The sequence below is a fragment of the Schistocerca piceifrons genome, chromosome 1 (assembly GCF_021461385.2).
Source record: "Schistocerca piceifrons isolate TAMUIC-IGC-003096 chromosome 1, iqSchPice1.1, whole genome shotgun sequence".
In the NCBI taxonomy this organism is placed as follows: domain Eukaryota; kingdom Metazoa; phylum Arthropoda; class Insecta; order Orthoptera; family Acrididae; genus Schistocerca; species Schistocerca piceifrons.
Window position 1 is genome coordinate 1,120,024,021 of NC_060138.1, and position 17,033 is coordinate 1,120,041,053.

Consider the following 17,033-nt stretch of genomic DNA (forward strand, 5'->3'; position numbering starts at 1 on the left):
GTTCAGATGGTGTCGAACTCTTTTTTAGACGATTCAGAGAAAGAATTTTTCCGCAGACACTGGGAGAAGATGAATCATCTAATACTAAAGATTCTGATTCTTCAGATACACATAATGGAAGCTTACAGTCCAGTAAGCATATTATTATTATTATTATTATTATTATTATTATTATTATTATCATCATCACTACTGCTGCTAATTTATAATCATCATATTTTTATCTACATATAATGTTACTGTACTTAATTTAGAATTTATGGCGACTTTCTTACATTTGTTCTATTATTCGTGATCTATAGATAAAGAAGAATCATGTAACAGAAGAGGAGATAATCCTGTTCCTCGCAATGTAGAACAAGTGACTGCTTACTTCATCATCTGATGAAAGACGTAAAGAAGTTGGTCCTAACGGAACAGTCTGTATAGAATCAGGTGGGCATCTTCCTAATCACAATATTTTGAGTGTGTCTCCTGGACCTACACCACCTCTAAAAATAAATGTAAGTGATGAACTTTTATCGAGTGCTTGGCACTTGTTCATAGACAATTATATAGCCAAATCTATCTTGAAATGTACTACAACAAAGGCACACAGAGTACTATGAAATGACAGCTGGTCAATGACTACAGAAGAACTAAAAGCATTTATTTCAATTATTCATGCTCATGGTGTGAATGATTGCCGAAGTACAGAAATTCACTGCTTATGGTCAAACTCCTGGGGCCTACCATTGTGTGCGGAAAGCATGAGTAGAAATAGATTCTGTGAGATTATGAGATTCCTGAGGTTCGATGAGAAGTCCACATGCTCTGTATGATTATGGGTCATTCCACACCAAATTATCCAGAAATTTAAGAAACGACACCCATCATCATGAAAATCCTCAAAATTTTGGGTAGTGGAAGTTTACCTAGATACATTCGCATTTCCAAAATGTAAATGTTGCAGGTCAATTGCTTTTTCACTTGTGATAAAAAGAAGTTGTATAGATCCAGGAAGTCAGGCTTTCATACACAAGCTTCTTTATAATTTAAAAATGCAGTAGTTCCTACAGTTTTTGCAGTGGAAGCTTGAATTTTTTTAGTTAAAGAGGAAGGTTTATATTTTTATAGTCGTGCTTCTTGTAGTGAATAGCCATCATCTACATCTCAGAAAAAATTATAAATAATTTCTTTTAAACAAAATCCATGCATGGACATTATAATTTTTAAGGTATTGCCGCCTCATAGATATCTTTGAAAAATTTACATTATTATTATAAATATTCCATTATGTCACACAAAAAGAATCAGTTTGTAGAAATAATGAGAAGTGTGAAAAACAATGTTATCGTAAAAGAAATATTGAAGTTTCTAATTCATGGCTACCATGTCACCACTAAATTGCTGAAGTTGGCTACAATGGATTTCGCTAGTAACAAATCATATCTGAGAACAATGTTTTATTGCCACTACATGCATTGCATCATCCAGTTCCTTTATTTTGAGTCATGTGTTCACAGAGCATGCACTCTGAGCTCCTGTACTGAGTTGTACCCAGAGTGAATTATTGGTTAAAAATTCAATGTTTTTAACTATTCATTCCAAAACAAAAGTAAGTCTCCAAGAAACAATGGGATAGAATGATTTTTCATTATTTAATTACTTTTTAGGTTACACCAATCATCTTTTAAATTATTTACAACAAATATTGGTTTTAAGACTGAAGCAGTATGGAAAGTACAATTAAGCAGTGTTTTCCTGGACAGTATCTGCAAGATATATGTGATAATGCACTGACTTCTGTGAATGAACTTACCAGTGAAGAACAAGAACTTTTATTACGATGAAGCAACAGTCTTTAATACTGTGATTTAAGTGTTTCACGTGTGTGTGTTCTCTCTACATAGGAAAATTTGCTGTGATCCCTTCAAGCGCCATAAACGATCTGTTTCATCTGGACTCCATGAAATTAGTTTAAAAAAGGCAAAGACCTTCAAAATGAGAGACTTTAACATTATTGCTGGGGAGAAAATGTGCCCAACCTGTATCAAACTTATTAATGGAAAACAAGCAAGTGATGACTCATCACGAGGCTATATAAATGACAGTGATGTGAATGTGCAGACTCCTGAAAAATTTGTGCTCAATACTAGCCTAGGGGTATCTCCTGTAAAGCTGCATTCAGTTTCTCGGCATAGTCGGTATGCAGTAGCCACACGAAAATTGAAATCAGCAACTGGGGCCTCAAACTGAGCTGGCTGCTGATGCAAGCTTTAACAGAATTGGAAGAGAAGGCAAAACATCATGATGAACTCATGGACAAAATCAAATAGAAAATTGAATATGTAAATAATTGTGAAAAATTCAGTTACTTACTCTTGTGCCACCAACTTCGGCTCGACAGAAAGTCAGTACCAAATTTCAGGATTTCTGAATATTTGGTATGACAAGCATGAGCTCTTTTAATGGAGAAGGGTATTTTATTGATGGCTGAGCAGAAAAGAGGACAGACATTGCCACATGGTACAGTGGAAAAAGTAAAAAGTTTGTATTCGGTTGATGAAAAAACAACAATAATGTCTGGGGAAAAAAAAGGAAAAGCGAGCACCAGCAAAAATACCTATGAACCAAAGCATCCCGCTTTAAGTAATTTAACTAAACTGTAGGGTACAAAAATAAGTATCCTGAAGACAAAGTAGGATTATCAAAATTTGCTTCTCTTTGACCAGAACAGTATATACTTGCAGGATCATCAGGAACACATACCGTATGTATGTGCATTTACCACCAAAACATTAAATTGCTTCTAAATTCCATTTCTATTAAAGAAACAAACCAAGGTCTAATTAAAATAATAATATGTGATACAAATAACCGCGCTTGTATGCTTCGTCTGCGTGAAAAATGCCCCACCAGTTCATTGCTTCAAACCCACTTAGAAAATGAAATAGAAGACTATGATCCTGATGAGGTGGTTCAGTGCAGCCAATGGGTATCAACTGATAAGAATGACTTTTAAGTGTTCAAATCACTTCTCTATCAGAATTCTGTGACAAACTAATTAAGAAAACTGAAAAACTTACTCCACACTCTTATTTCTCAGTCACAATCTGATTATCTGAAAATGAAGAAGGAAACACTTGATGAAGGATCAATGTTAATTTTAATGGATTTCAGTGAAAATCTCAATTTTGTTGTTCAAGATGGAAGTACATTAGAACAATGGCAGCTGCGCTTTTCACGCTGTCCACATATATTACAAAAAAGGACAAACAGTTGCAAGTAAAAGGTATTTGTATTGTTTCCGATGATCTAGAACATGATGTTGCCTTGGTGTAACAGACTCCGAAGACTGTATTGAATTTTTTTAAGCGTGAATTTCCAGAATTTCTGATGATCTAGAACATGATGTTGCCTTGGAGTACCAGACTCAGAAGACTGTACTGAATTTTTTTAAAGTGTGAATTCATCTTGCGTCTGCTGAATATTTCACTGACGGTTGTGCTGTACAATATAAAAATTGTGAGAATTTCAGAAATATCTGCTACCAGGATGGTATTGGTGGCACTGTTAAAACACTTGTCACAAAAACAAGTCTGCAAAGAGTTTATAAAGAACAAATACTTACAGCTTCACATGTATTTCAATTCTATTGCGAGAACCTGCAAGGCATTTCATTTCTCCTTGTTTCAAAAGATGAAATGATGAAAGTCAGACATTATGAAATTTTCACTCTGCAGCAGAGTATGCGCTGATACGAAACTTCCTGGCAGATTAAAACTGTGTGCCGGACCGAGACTCTAACTCGGGATCTTTGACTTTCGCGGGCAAGTGCTCTACCAACTGAGCTACCAAAGCATGTCCTCACAGCTTTAATTCCGCCAGTACCTCATCTCCTACCTTCCAAACTTCAGAGAAGCTCTCCTGTGAACCTTGCAGAACTAGCACTCCTGAAAGAATGGATATGCGGAGACATGGCTTTGCCACAGCCTGGGGGATGTTTCCAGAATGAAATTTTCACTCTGCAGCGGAGTGTGCGCTGATGTGAAAGCTGTGAGGAGTGCTAGTTCTGCGGTTCGCAGGAGAGCTTCTGTGAAGCTTGGAAGGTAGGAGACGAGGTACTGGCAGAATTAAAGCTGTGAGGATGGGGCGTGAGTCGTGCTTGGGTAGCTCAGTTGGTAGAGCACTAGCCCGCGAAAGGCAAAGGTCCCGAGTTCGAGTCCCGGTCCAGCACACAGTTTTAATCTGTCAGGAAGTTTCAAGTCAGACATTATCTTTCTCAGCACTTCACAAGTGCAAAAACAATACCGGGAACATGATCTATGCATCACCTTGTACCAGTATCACCAACCAAGATTGGAGCAAAAAGGCTGAGCTGTGATACAGATTTTAGTATTGTGCATGATTTCTCAGATGCACTTCCACCACTAAATGCCAGATCCCAACTGCTATGTTACATGTGCATATGACTCTCTTCTTGGTACTTAAGAATTGTTGAGAAGGTGCATTGTGAAGGAGGAGATGTTACAGCAAGGTTCATGCATCCTCACGGACCATCCCCATCCTACTATTGGCCCGATAATGAGGTTTGTGATGTTTCTTTCTCTCATATTCTGTGTGAAGCTGGTATCACCACAGCAACAGGCCGTACTTATTCTCTGAGCAAAGAATCCCTAAAGTTGGTGAAAGAAAAGTGGTTCGCATACAAAAAAATATTATCTAAGCATCAAAGTGTCTTGTCACATGTGTGGTTTTGAATCAACTTGAATGCAGATTGCAGCACCAACATTTTGTGTTGGAGAGGGGGGAGGAAGGTGCCATTTGTTTCCCAACTGATTTTTTGTGTGATGAAACTTTATTATTTGTAGACCACTTTCTAATTTTTTCAGTGTTTTCCAGAGGGGGGCAATTGTCCAAGATATTTTTTTTCTAATTTAACAATAAAATTAATGTACAATAATTTAACTGGACAATTCTAACAAGTTTCCAGAAACTACATGCCCGAAAGGATATTCAGGGAAAAAACTGTCAGCATACCATTGGGTCATTCCACGTCAAGGGGTCCCCACTGAACCACCTCCAAATCTAATGAAATTTGGTGTGGAGGTTCTATATGGTCTTTGGTGGCTACATACCAAATTTCAGTTCAGTATCTTCAGTGGTTGAATTGTTAGGGGATTTTAAAAAGAGTACGATGGTGCAAATGTGCCAAGTTTTCTAGGCTTTTTTTTAAAAAAGTTCTAGCAAACATTTAGTCATTTGCTATAGTATGCACATACAACTTTTTATGGTGAATCACACTGTGGCAAAAATTAGGGATTTAGCCTTACCTAATAAATTCGGCGCACTATTCTGAGACCCATGATTTGACCGACCACTGCATCTTCTTCAATCCTCTTTTTCTTGCTACAGCTCGAAAAAGCATGCTTTAAGCTTTCAAAGAAGTATTGTTTAATTTCTGGATCTTTCAGTTTGACAAGTAAGAATACCATTCAAATGTTGTTATCTTAGCACTTCAAGAAGATTGGAAAGTCAAATATTTTGCTCATTAAGTCCCACAATTAATTATTTTTATTCGAGTGTATAAATAAGTTTCAAACATTAGTTTAACACATGACATAAACAAGTTTAGTACAAAACACAGCAAATTTGCAGAACAAAAATACTAAAGAGTCAGTTCCATTTTTGGTTAAGCACTTCTACAATTTTGTCAATGACACATCGTGGATAACTGTATTGTCTTCCTGGTGATGATGACGAAGGGGCTTTTAAAGTCATGAAGATGTGTTGCTCAGGAATCCAGCGGTATCTTTAGCAGTCGACAAGTGGAAGGAACAAGCATGACCGTGCGAGTGCATAAAGCTGATGAGGATGTCTTGTTGTTCATGTGAAACTTCATGTTTCCAATCCATCAAAAATTGCCTTACATACAAGTAACATACTGTCCTAGTTGTAAACTTGGAATTGAGACTGCTGGAATTTTGTCATCTGCTTTGAAGGCGTTAACTGTGAATGCTGTAGCATGTTTGGAAATTTTGCTTCCTCTGAGCTGATTACAATTAATTGGTTTTCCCTTGTTCCACATTCTGTTTGTGCCACGGTAAACCTAATTTTTTGATCTGGGTGAATTTTTCAATTTCTTCTTTTGGTTCATAAAAAAGCTTTACGCCTGGAATTCTATCATCACAGAATTTGGATAAATCATATGGAGTCAATATTTGGTTATCTAAGGCCCTACACAGACTAGCACACGCCACAAGTCCTTCTGAAGGTTCCCCAATGCCGTCACAAGGCAATTTACTGTGGCTTGTTCCAAAAAAATTCCATTTGGCAGTGATGCCAAAATCCTTTCCGTGCAGGCATAAATTGATGAAATTTTTGAAATTCTTATATTGAGCAGCTGAATCGTCACTAAAGTAATACATGTTCTTAATGTATTCAGTCTTTGTCTTTAAATATTCTATCAACTTTATTTGCAAGGCATGGGCAGCAATGGTATTATGAGAGGACAGTCGCTGACCATACGAATGCCAATACTCTGACATTTTTTGCCATCGAAATAGACATCAGATGGATGAAATGTGGCCTGACCATTCTCTCAATGGAATCCTTGCACAGTATCATGAACAACAAATGAATAATTTTCAGAAAAATCTATCAATATAATTAATTCATTTTCTGCAAGATTTCTTTTTAGCTGCTTAACTTTGGTGTTCTGACACAAAGTGATGGCTTCTTAAACGTAATTTTTGAAATCAATGCCTTCATGAGATCTTCAACAGTTCTCTGGCAAGTCTCCAATGTGTGTCTGCCAGCATGGACCCATTGCTTGTATTCCATTGTTTCTTCGTGGTCACAGTCTTTAAAAGAGTCTTCAAAAAAAAAAAAAAAAAAAAAAAAAAAAAAAAAGCCTTTAGTAGCATTTTTCCTGGACATTCCTCACAATGTTGGAGCATAAAATTTTTTGATTCTAAACTGCATACAGTTGTTTTTCATCAAATCCTTGTAGTCATCTTGAATGAATGTTGCTGAAGCCAACATTAATTTGACATTTTGATGAATTGCACATACACATACTGAACGTGAACCATAAGCACCAGCTGTACTACACCATTTCGGCCTGAGCTCACAAAATCTTGCGATTCATTCATTTACATATTGCGTACATTAAGCAAGGAACATTTCTTTAAGGTTACAAAGGAGCAGGCATTTCTCCTTGTGAATCTTTTCCCATTTATTCTTACTGCAAGACAATCCTTTTTGCCTGGGCATAAACGAGAAAACTCATCATCTTCAAAGAAAGTGAGGACATTTTGTTTTATTTCATGAATGAGCTTTTTACCCTCTACAGTTTGCAGGTGTTCCAAAATCCCATCTTCCATCTTTAGTTTCCTCGCCTTCTTCATCATCTTAGTTGAAACAGCAAATTCTTTAGCTCTTTTTTCAGTAGTGCAGCTATTTGGGGCCAGTGTCAAAATTTGAACTTTACTGCTATTGCTTGAAGTATGAAGTTTAGCCTTAAGTTGTGCAATTAAGATGTCCATATCTTTAAATTTATGGCACTTTTCCATTTGTATCTGAGCAATAACTACTTGGCTCACACCAGCAGCTGTGGCAATTACCTTAGTAATGCTGCCTTGGGCGTTTAGACATTTGCACTTTATATGTCCCATTGAATCCCTTTCATTTATCTGCTGAAGCTTTAGTTCTCATTCTCCAGGTGATGATAATGAAGTGTTAGTAGAAAAGCAAGCATCAACACCCATGTCTTCAGTGGATGGTGATTATTGCTTATCTGGTGGGATGATTCTTTCTGGGAATTTCAAATTTACATTTGGTACAAATCTTCTGACCAAGTTTAAAAGCTTCATTAGTCAGTAACTTGAACCTATCAGACATTGCAGTGTTTACTGGTGTTCAAGCCTTCTTGGTTATATGTTTTTCTTTACCAAATGGGTTGCAGACTCTACAGGAATTGAAATTTTGTCATCAACAAGGCATTCTAGTATGAACAAATTTGGGCATCTTCAGTAGAACCAAGCCCAGACCCACAGTGAAGAAGCTCCTTTTCAACTGGTGACATTATTTCCTTAACCGATTGTAGTTCCCTCTTGCCATGATAGAATGGTGATGACTTCAGACAATATTCAGTGTTGTTTTTATATAAAACATACAAATTAGGCTATCAAAACATACTGTTTTAGAGCTTACCTTAAGCTACAACAATGATTACTGGTTATTCAAACACTCAATACTCAACACTAAGATTGTACAGTGTCAACATCAAACATTACACTACACAAAAGACTGACACTGTGAAAATTGCCAATAATGAAAGCAGCAACTGAAAGTGGTGATTCAGCAATGTACATCACTCCTGGATAGAGCATTAAAAAACTATTGCTGCTTTAAAATACCAATGGAAACCTTATAAAACAACGTAGCATTCCATTATGATCTTCTAGATTTTATAAGGGCACTTTCTGAGGTTTTATTATATTTATATTCTACGGTAAAATAATGTAAAAACACTTCTTATTAGCATAGTTACTTTCCCTAAACTACAGGAAAATCTTATACTATTAAAAGACACTACAATTACACATTTTTTTGATTTACAACTTCAAATTGTATTATATCAGTAATCCATTTTCCCTACTTTTGATAGGTATTATTACTCATCAATATGCAAGATCCAGAAATTAAACAATATAGTTGTGAAAGCTTAAAGGATGCTCTATCCAGCTGTGGCAAGAAAAAAAGGATTGAAGAGGACACAGTTGAGATATTGCCCCCCAAAAACACCCTAAAATTTGCAAGTAAAAATTTTTGGCCAAATTTGCAGATGCATATCTTTTCATCTGGGCATCCAATGTTAATTAAATCTGGCCAATATGTAGACATCATAGATATGAATAACCCTCTGACATTTTGGTGTGATTGGTTCATAAAAAAAGTAGCAGTGGTCGGTGAAAGCATAGCTCTCAGAATAGTGCAACAATTTTTTTAGCCACTTTAAGGCTTGTATCTATATTTAGGTATGGATAAGTCCCTAATTTTTGCCATGGTGTGATTCAGCATAAAAAGAAATGTTTGCTAGAACTTTAAAAAAAGCCTATCAAAGTTAGTACATTTGCACCTTCCTACATGATGTGGAGGTGAGTAGCTTCTCTTTAAAATCCCCTAAGAATTCAACCACTGAAGATACTGGGCTGAAATTTGCTATATAACCATCAAAGACCATGTAGAACCTTCACATAAAATTTCATTAGATTTTGAGATGGTTGAGTGGGGACACTTTTCAATATTGGTCCCTTTGACTTGGAATGACCCCATTTTTTGTTTAAAATCTGCAGCCAATTTCCAAATTTTTACAGTTTGTTTTGAAGTAACGCACTGCATCAAACTTTCAGCAATTGCTACCAACAGAATGTATATAAAGCAATAAAAACTGGCAAAAGTTCATAATATTAGATACAAAAGCAGTAAACAAAATCTCAGTTCACAATTAGATAATGGGTGTCATGGCCTGGATGACTTGACATGGAATGACCCTTACAGAATGATAAGTTTGCATTGGTTTCCGCTGTCTGGAAGAAATTCACAGAAAACTGTACAATGTGATACAAACCTGGAAGTGACATAACAATAGATGAGCAGCTCCTTCCAAGTAAAACTAGGTGCCCGTTCACACAATTCATGGCTTCAAAGCCTGACAAGTATAGGCAGAAATACTGGTTAGCTGTAGATGTTGAAATAAAGTATATACTCAATGGTTTCTCTTATCTCAGTAAGGATACTGCATGATACCAAGATGAAAGGATTTCAGATTATGTAGTGATGCGTCTTATGGAACCATTTCTGGGCAAAGGCAGAAACACACTACACACGAATACTTCAATTCCCTCAAACTAGAAAAAAAATTGAAAGAAAAATCAACCGCCATTGCAGGAACAGTAAATAGAGCAAGAAGAGAAATACCGCATGCTCTGAAGCCTTGAAGAGTCCTCTGTATTCCACAAAAGTTTTAAAACATGATGATATTTCCTCAACAATTTATCAAGGAAAAAAAGCAAAAAATGTACTAAAGTAGTAATGTCTTCCCTTCATCCTAGTGTTACCATAAATACAAATGAGAAGAAAACGCCACAAACTGTGTATTATTACAACAAAACAAAATTTGGGGTTGACATAGTAGACAAAATGGCGAGGCAGTATTGTTGAGGCTTCCTCAAGAATATGGCCAGTGCACTCCTTCTACAATATCCTTGTTGTAGCAGGAATAAATGCATATGTAATATTTATGGCTGTTACTGGAAGAAAATCAAAAGAAGACATATTATTCGGCAGCTTGCAGATGAACTATGCACTGAGTATGTGAAGAGTCGTTTTCCTCGTATGACCACAGACAAGTACGAAAAGAATGAAAATGAAGTTGAAGATGAAATGCCACAGAAGCACCGTAAATGTTAAGTTCTCAAATTCTGAAATTGTGATAAAACTATTTTGAAGTGCAGTGTTTGTAAGAAGATGGTTTGTGGAAAATGTATAAAGGAAACGGAATAAATATGTGACAATTGTGTAAAACAAAGAAGTAGCTGAAATTTCTGTACACATGAAAAGTTCAATCTTTTATGAATTTAAAACAAAGAAAAGCCTGTCACTTGCTTACACTTGTTTGGGTGTTACCAGGTTCAGTGAAATTTGTGTCTGTTCTTTTTATTCTCACCTCTGTATCCGAAATGGCTATAAATCTTGTAAATATTATAATATAATAAATGCTTAAAATTTTGAAATAATATTTATTATTATTTAAAATAATTAAATGGTAGGGGTAAAAATGACCCCTCTGGGCGTTCAAGGGGGCAGGCAAAGTCTGGGCATCCGAGTGATAAGATCCTGGACAATTGATTGTCAATGGCGGCCCAGAAGGCTACGGAGCTTGGACGAATCCTGGAATGAAGATGCATACATCCCCAGGAACTCTGCGTAACAAGAGTGAGCTTTCGGGCAGAGAGGCTTAAAATCAATAAGATTAGTCTGGGAAGAATGTTGTTTATATTGTTGCAGCACCTGCTGGTGGTCCTGGATAGCAACTGCTACGTCCTTGTCCACTATGGTAACAGTTGGCAACAAGGGGGACTGGTGGATAGCAGTGCCAGCGGCATGAAGAACAGTGTCAGACATCTTGCACAACCGCATTAATGCAATCCAGGGAGACATGTCGAAGTACACAGCAGACATATATGAAGGTCAACTGGCTTTGCCGAATGCTCAACGTGGGGGACCTCTTTGCCTGGCAGTGGCAGGGGAACCACAGAATCACTGGGAAGCAGTCACTGTCACAAAGACATCATGGGGCGACCAGTGTAGTGAAGCCATTGCAGCAAGGGAAGTGATCGTGAGATTGAAGGAAGAAAACGTGCCTTGAGTGCCACTGAATCGTTTAGGAGAAACGTCATTGAGGAAACACAGATCAAAGTCTGTAATAACTTGGTCAATTAGAAGCCCCCTACCTGTCAAATTGGCACTCCCCCCACAGGGCATGGCGTGCATTGAAGCCGTGGAGGAGAAGGTCACGGTTCTGACAGAACACCTGATAACCATGAAACGTTGGAGAGTGGTCATCACAGAAATATGTTTCTTGAAGAGAAACACAGAAAGCAGAATATGAGTGAACAAATTGTGTATTCCCGGTAGGTGACCTAATATCTGTTGCAATTCCAGTGGATTATCATGTGGCTAGAGTCCAGGTTAGACATAAAGAAGGCGAGGGAAGGTCATGGCACCAGGTCGGTGGTTGTCACCGACGAGGATGGGGTGACATCCATAACAACTGGGTGTAATTTGGAGTGAGGAGGACGGGGCGAAGCTCCCCAAGATGCCAGGGAAGCTTTGCCCTTGGACTTGTGCTGCTGCTGCTTCTCCCTCGGAGGGAGGGAGGGGGGTGTTATTTGTAAGGGAATAGGTGACAGTGATGTCTGGATTGGACAGACAGTGAGTGGCTTTTGGGCCATATGAGCGTGGGTCCCTCAACAAGCCCGAGGTTGCAGGCTTCCTACCTTGAGAACACCAGGGAGCTGTGTTCAAGAGGGAGCCCCATTCCTGGCAGGAGCCAGAGAAGAGGCTTTCTTCTCTGGTCGAGGAGGAGTTCCTTGAAGGGAAGCGACCTGAGTCAACGGGGAGGGGGGGGGGGGGGAAGGGAGCAGGATGGGTGTAAAGAGGAGGGGGGAGGAGGGGAAGATGTAACTGAGGCAAAGGCAGATGAGAGATTCACAGGGTGAAATCCGTCAAACTTCTTCCGGGCCTCAAAGTAGCAGAGACAGTCAAGGACCTTTACTTCTTGGCATTCTTTTTTCTTTGTGTACACTGGACACTCCGATGAGTTGGGGGTATGTAGACAAGAACAGCTTATGTGGTTAGGCAGTCGGGTTGCACGGGCTCCCCACATGGAGGAGGAGGAGGAGCAGGGAGAGGTGAGAAACAGCTGATGTTAAAACTGAACAAAGTTCCAGGGCCTCATGAAATCCTTATCAGATTCTATACTGAATTTGCAGCTATGTTACTCCTCATTTAACCACAATACACTGAAGATGCCTCAAATAAAAAGATGTGCCCAGCAGTTGGAAGAAAGCACAGATCACATCCACCTACAAAACGGGCAGCAGAAGAGATGCACAAAACTATCGCTCAATGTCATCGACATCCATTTGTTGTAGAATCTTAAGAACATATTCTGGGCCCAAATGTAATAAGGCGCCAGGTCAAGAGGAATGTTTGATACGAGTCGTCGGCTTTGGCCAATGACATAACAATATTGTCTGTGTTCACATCACCACCTTGTGCATATAGTCGCTTTTTTGTTAGTTGGCAAAGCCAACGAATCCAAAAGCATAAAAACAATGGTTATGGTGACACATGGTCTGCAGCTTAGCCCCATTGACAGGCTGATCTGTAGCTTAACCCATTTGAAAAAAAATCTCCAATAACATCATGTTATAATCGCCATATTGTTTATGGCACTTGTTGCATGTTTCCTACATCACTGGTCAAAGAAGAAAACTCATATTGAACATTCCTCTATATCCTGAGGTGCCCTGAACAGAATTACCTTCTCCATATCATCCAGCATGGATTCTGAAAACATCGATCATATGAAATCCAACTTCACTTTTCTCACCTGACATACCGAAAGCCGTGAAGTTAAACACTCAGTTAAATGTAGTGTTTCTTGACTTCCGCAAGCCATTTGACTCAGCATCCCATGTATGCTTGTTATCAAAAATGTGATTATATGGGTTATCAAGTCATATTTGGGATTGGACTGAGGATTTCTTTCTTAGGCAGAGACAGCACATTACCTTGGACGGAGAGTAATCAAAAGATGTAGAGATGACTTCAGGTGTGTCCTCTCAAGGACATGCGTTGGGCCACTCGCCGTTCATGTTGTACAGAAATGATCTTGCACGCGCTATTAATAATAACACCTGACTTTTCAAAGTTGATGTCATTACCTATAATGAAGTACAAATATTCAGCCACACCTTGATAAGATTTCGAAGTGGTGCAAAGTTTGGCAATTCAATTTGAGTGTTCAAAAATATAAAATTGTGCGCTACAGCAAGTAAAAAAACTTACATTATGACTCCAGTATCAACTACCCACAGCTGGAATCTGTCAACTCAAACAAATACTTTGGTGTATCTCACTGAAGGGTATGAAATGGAAAATCACATAGGCTCTGCTGTACATAAAGCAGGCGGCAGACTTCGGTTTATGGAAATGCAATCAGTCTATAAAGGACACTGTATGCAAAACATTTGGGCACCAATCCTAGAATACTGATCCAGCGTGTGAGACCTACATCAAACGGCATATGCTGAACATGTACAAAGAAGGGCAGCACAAATAGTCATAGGTTTGTTTGATCCACGGGAGAGTGTCTTGGTGATGCTGAAAAAACTGAACTGGGCAACACCTGAAGACAGACACTAAACTACCTTTAGAAAGCTTACTTATAAAGTTTCATGAACTGACTTTAAATGACAACCCAAGGAATCAACTGCATTCACTACCATAGAGATCGTGAGGACAAGACTAGATCAATTACAGTATAAAGGATTGTGAGGACAAGACTAGATTAATTACAGCATGTACACAGAGGCATGCAGTCATTCTTCCCGGGCTCCATATGTGAACGGAACAGGACGCAGCTCTAATGACTTTTATGAGATGTGTCCCACGCCATGGTTTGCAGAGTATGGATGTAGATATTCACTCAGGTTAAAAAGCCTACCAGAAAGACTCTCAAAGTAAGGTGATTCTTCTGAAGAAGAGAACATTTCTGCTAATTTTGGAAATCAACAACTACTGAACATTAAATAGTGAAAAATAGGCAGTGGCAATAGATGGTTATGAAAAATGTGATAAATTATAAGTATGGAGGGTACAGACGTTGAGGCAAGTACAGTGGCATTATAATGTCTGCAGAAACTGGCTATCAATGTAACCAACACTCTCCTAAAGTATGGCCTAACCACCATATATTTCCTCTCATGGTTGTAACAATATAATGAAAAGGATAGTGCTACTCACCATATAGCAGAGATGCTGAGTCGCAGAAAGGCACAACAAAAAGACTGTCAGTATGCTTTCAGCCAACAAGGGATTTGTCCAAGGTAGACAACATACACACATGCATACACTCAAGCAAATGCAACTCAAACTCATATGACCACAGTCTCTGGCAGCTGAAACCACAGTGGCATGTGTGTATGTTGTCCACTTTTCACAAAGGCTCTGTTAGTTGAAAGCTAACTTTCTGACAGTCTTTCTGTCGTGCCTTTCTGCTACTCAGCCTCTCAGCTATGCGGTGAGCATCAACTATCCTTTTCATTATATTATTAAATTCCATCCCGAATTTTCCATTGTTTGAGTCTCTCATGGTTGCTAGTTAGCAAGATAAGCAGGAAAGCCTAAGCAGGGTTTGGGAAGTAATCAGTAAACTTAAGAATAATCTATGAAATGTGTGCAGATGCATCTGTTGATGGCGCATTGTCTGAGAAAGTAAGTTCAATGTGCAACTTATAATTCCGGTGTGATATAATTTCCATTCAAAATGACTTTCACTGCATATGTTAAGTGTTGTATCTATTTAAATTCAATTCAGTCTGTATTGATGATGTTATAAAGTACACAAATCAACCATTGTAGTTTTTCCCCTGTGAAATAGCATTTCACAATGGTACTGATTTATTCTTGGGGCTTATTGTATCTCTGACACATACAGATTACACATTTTTAGACAAATTTTGGTATTTTAGGTAGGTTTAATATTTTTGCTTTGTGAGAACTATTTGTAGCGTAATTCAAATTCTTAATGAAGACAACAAATAACAGTTATCTTCCTCTTACTGGGTATTTTTGTCTGTGTGTGTTATACCATTTGCTTCCATTTTTCCTTACAATGTTAGACTGTTGTGGGAAATGTGTTACCATTAAATGGTACCAACTGTAGTTTACATCTACAGGCACTACTCAACGCACAATCAACATAAAATAACTCCACTTATTTCTACAAAAATAACATTCTTGATTATTTTTCATACGCAATGTCGACAATGAAAACAGAACCAGTTTCAGACAACAACCAACATACTTGCTTTGCTCTAGAAACACTACCAACTGAGTCATCTGATGAAGTCTCAAAGTTCTACCAGTAGCAGTAGTACTGGATATCTGTAAGGGCTAACCTTGATACTTGCACCATAGTAAGAATGGATTAGTCACAGCCATGTATTGATACCGTAATGAAACTTTCACTATGTACTATATATTAAGTGAGCATTAGCACACTGGAATACTTACTTGGCCTTCAGACGTATAAGTTTAATGTAACTCATTTGTCGCCTGTAGCACCTGCCTTTCGCGAAAGACAACCAGTACTTTTACTAATAGTGTGCAATTCCGAAACTGTCTTAAACTGTGTCCAGGAGTTAGACTGTTTGAGCCGACAATAAGCCGATTCTGTGCAGTCATAAAGCTAGTGAAATTAAATACTGATGCTATACAAAAAAAGAGATTGTATACGACGCTTTTGATCACGTGACTTATTCCAAGCTGAGATCTGTCTGGAACTCTGGGCATCTTTTAGCAATTGCAATTTACAATAATGATTCAACAGGTATTATACTAGCGGTAATTACAGCGTGCTTCTAAATTTTCTACTAGCCACTTGCTAATTAAATGGGTATGTAATACTTCAAGACACAATTAGTTATTTTATTTACAATCTTAAAATCTTTCCAACTTGAACAACTGAGAACAGGTGTCGCACTTACTGAATACGTGGCTTCGTAAAAAACGTGAACGTACGATAAAAAAGTGAATCTATAATAAAATATGCTCATAGCATCACTGGACTGATCTTTAGAGTACTTTCTTCGACTGTTAAGTGGCGTGCAGATTTTGTTCAACAATGGACCAAACAGCTGTATCAAAGAAATATAACTCCCAACTTACTGACAGCTTTAGTCCATTGTAGTTTATGGTCTACAGTATTTCCAATTTCTTGTGGATACACATCTCCACCGCCATAAGTATGACACGAATCTTCTGTTAACGCACTGCCTACACTCAAAATCATACAAACAAGCAAATACTCGTAAACACCCAACACCATATTGCTCGGGAATGTGTACACGCAGAATACTGTTTAAAACACCCAGGTACTCTCAATACCGGGCCCACTTGAAAGTCAGAGATCTTGGTTCTAAAATATGCTATGTAGTAACTCAGGATTGCTATCTTTGGTGTCAATAATTGTAAGCGTGTGCGAGTCACTCGAACTTTGTTGTGGTGTTTTGACTCTGTTATTCAGCTGATGCTGATTTAATTATGACCAGTGAAAATCTTCAACAGTGCTACAACAAGGGCTGTGGGCAGAAGTTTGATCCATCTAAAAATACCGAAGGTTCTTACAGATACGTTTAAAAAGGCCTTTTAATACTAAGTCTAGAATGTTCTTCCAAACAAATCATATGAAATTA

The 17,033-nt window shown here is 38.1% G+C and overlaps 2 protein-coding genes across 3 annotated transcripts in view; one reads left to right on the forward strand and one right to left on the reverse strand.

Annotated features, from left to right (window-relative positions):
- The window catches only part of LOC124777654 (peroxiredoxin-4), a 38,183-nt gene extending 21,432 nt beyond the window's left edge, over positions 1 to 16,751 (reverse strand). The window contains exon 1 of the mRNA XM_047253138.1: positions 16,507 to 16,751. Coding sequence (XP_047109094.1) covers positions 16,507 to 16,666 — 160 coding nt within the window. The 5' untranslated portion in view covers positions 16,667 to 16,751. The remainder of the gene's footprint in view (positions 1 to 16,506) is intronic.
- LOC124777639 (cysteine and histidine-rich domain-containing protein morgana) overlaps positions 16,110 to 17,033 on the forward strand; it is a 70,481-nt gene continuing 69,557 nt past the window's right edge. The window contains exon 1 of one of the 2 annotated variants that reach the window (XM_047253126.1): positions 16,110 to 16,234. In XM_047253126.1, the coding sequence (XP_047109082.1) occupies positions 16,231 to 16,234 (4 nt within the window). In that variant the 5' untranslated portion in view covers positions 16,110 to 16,230. Of the gene's footprint in view, positions 16,235 to 16,765; positions 16,958 to 17,033 lie in introns of those variants that run through there. The other variant, XM_047253119.1, reaches the window with a different exon arrangement.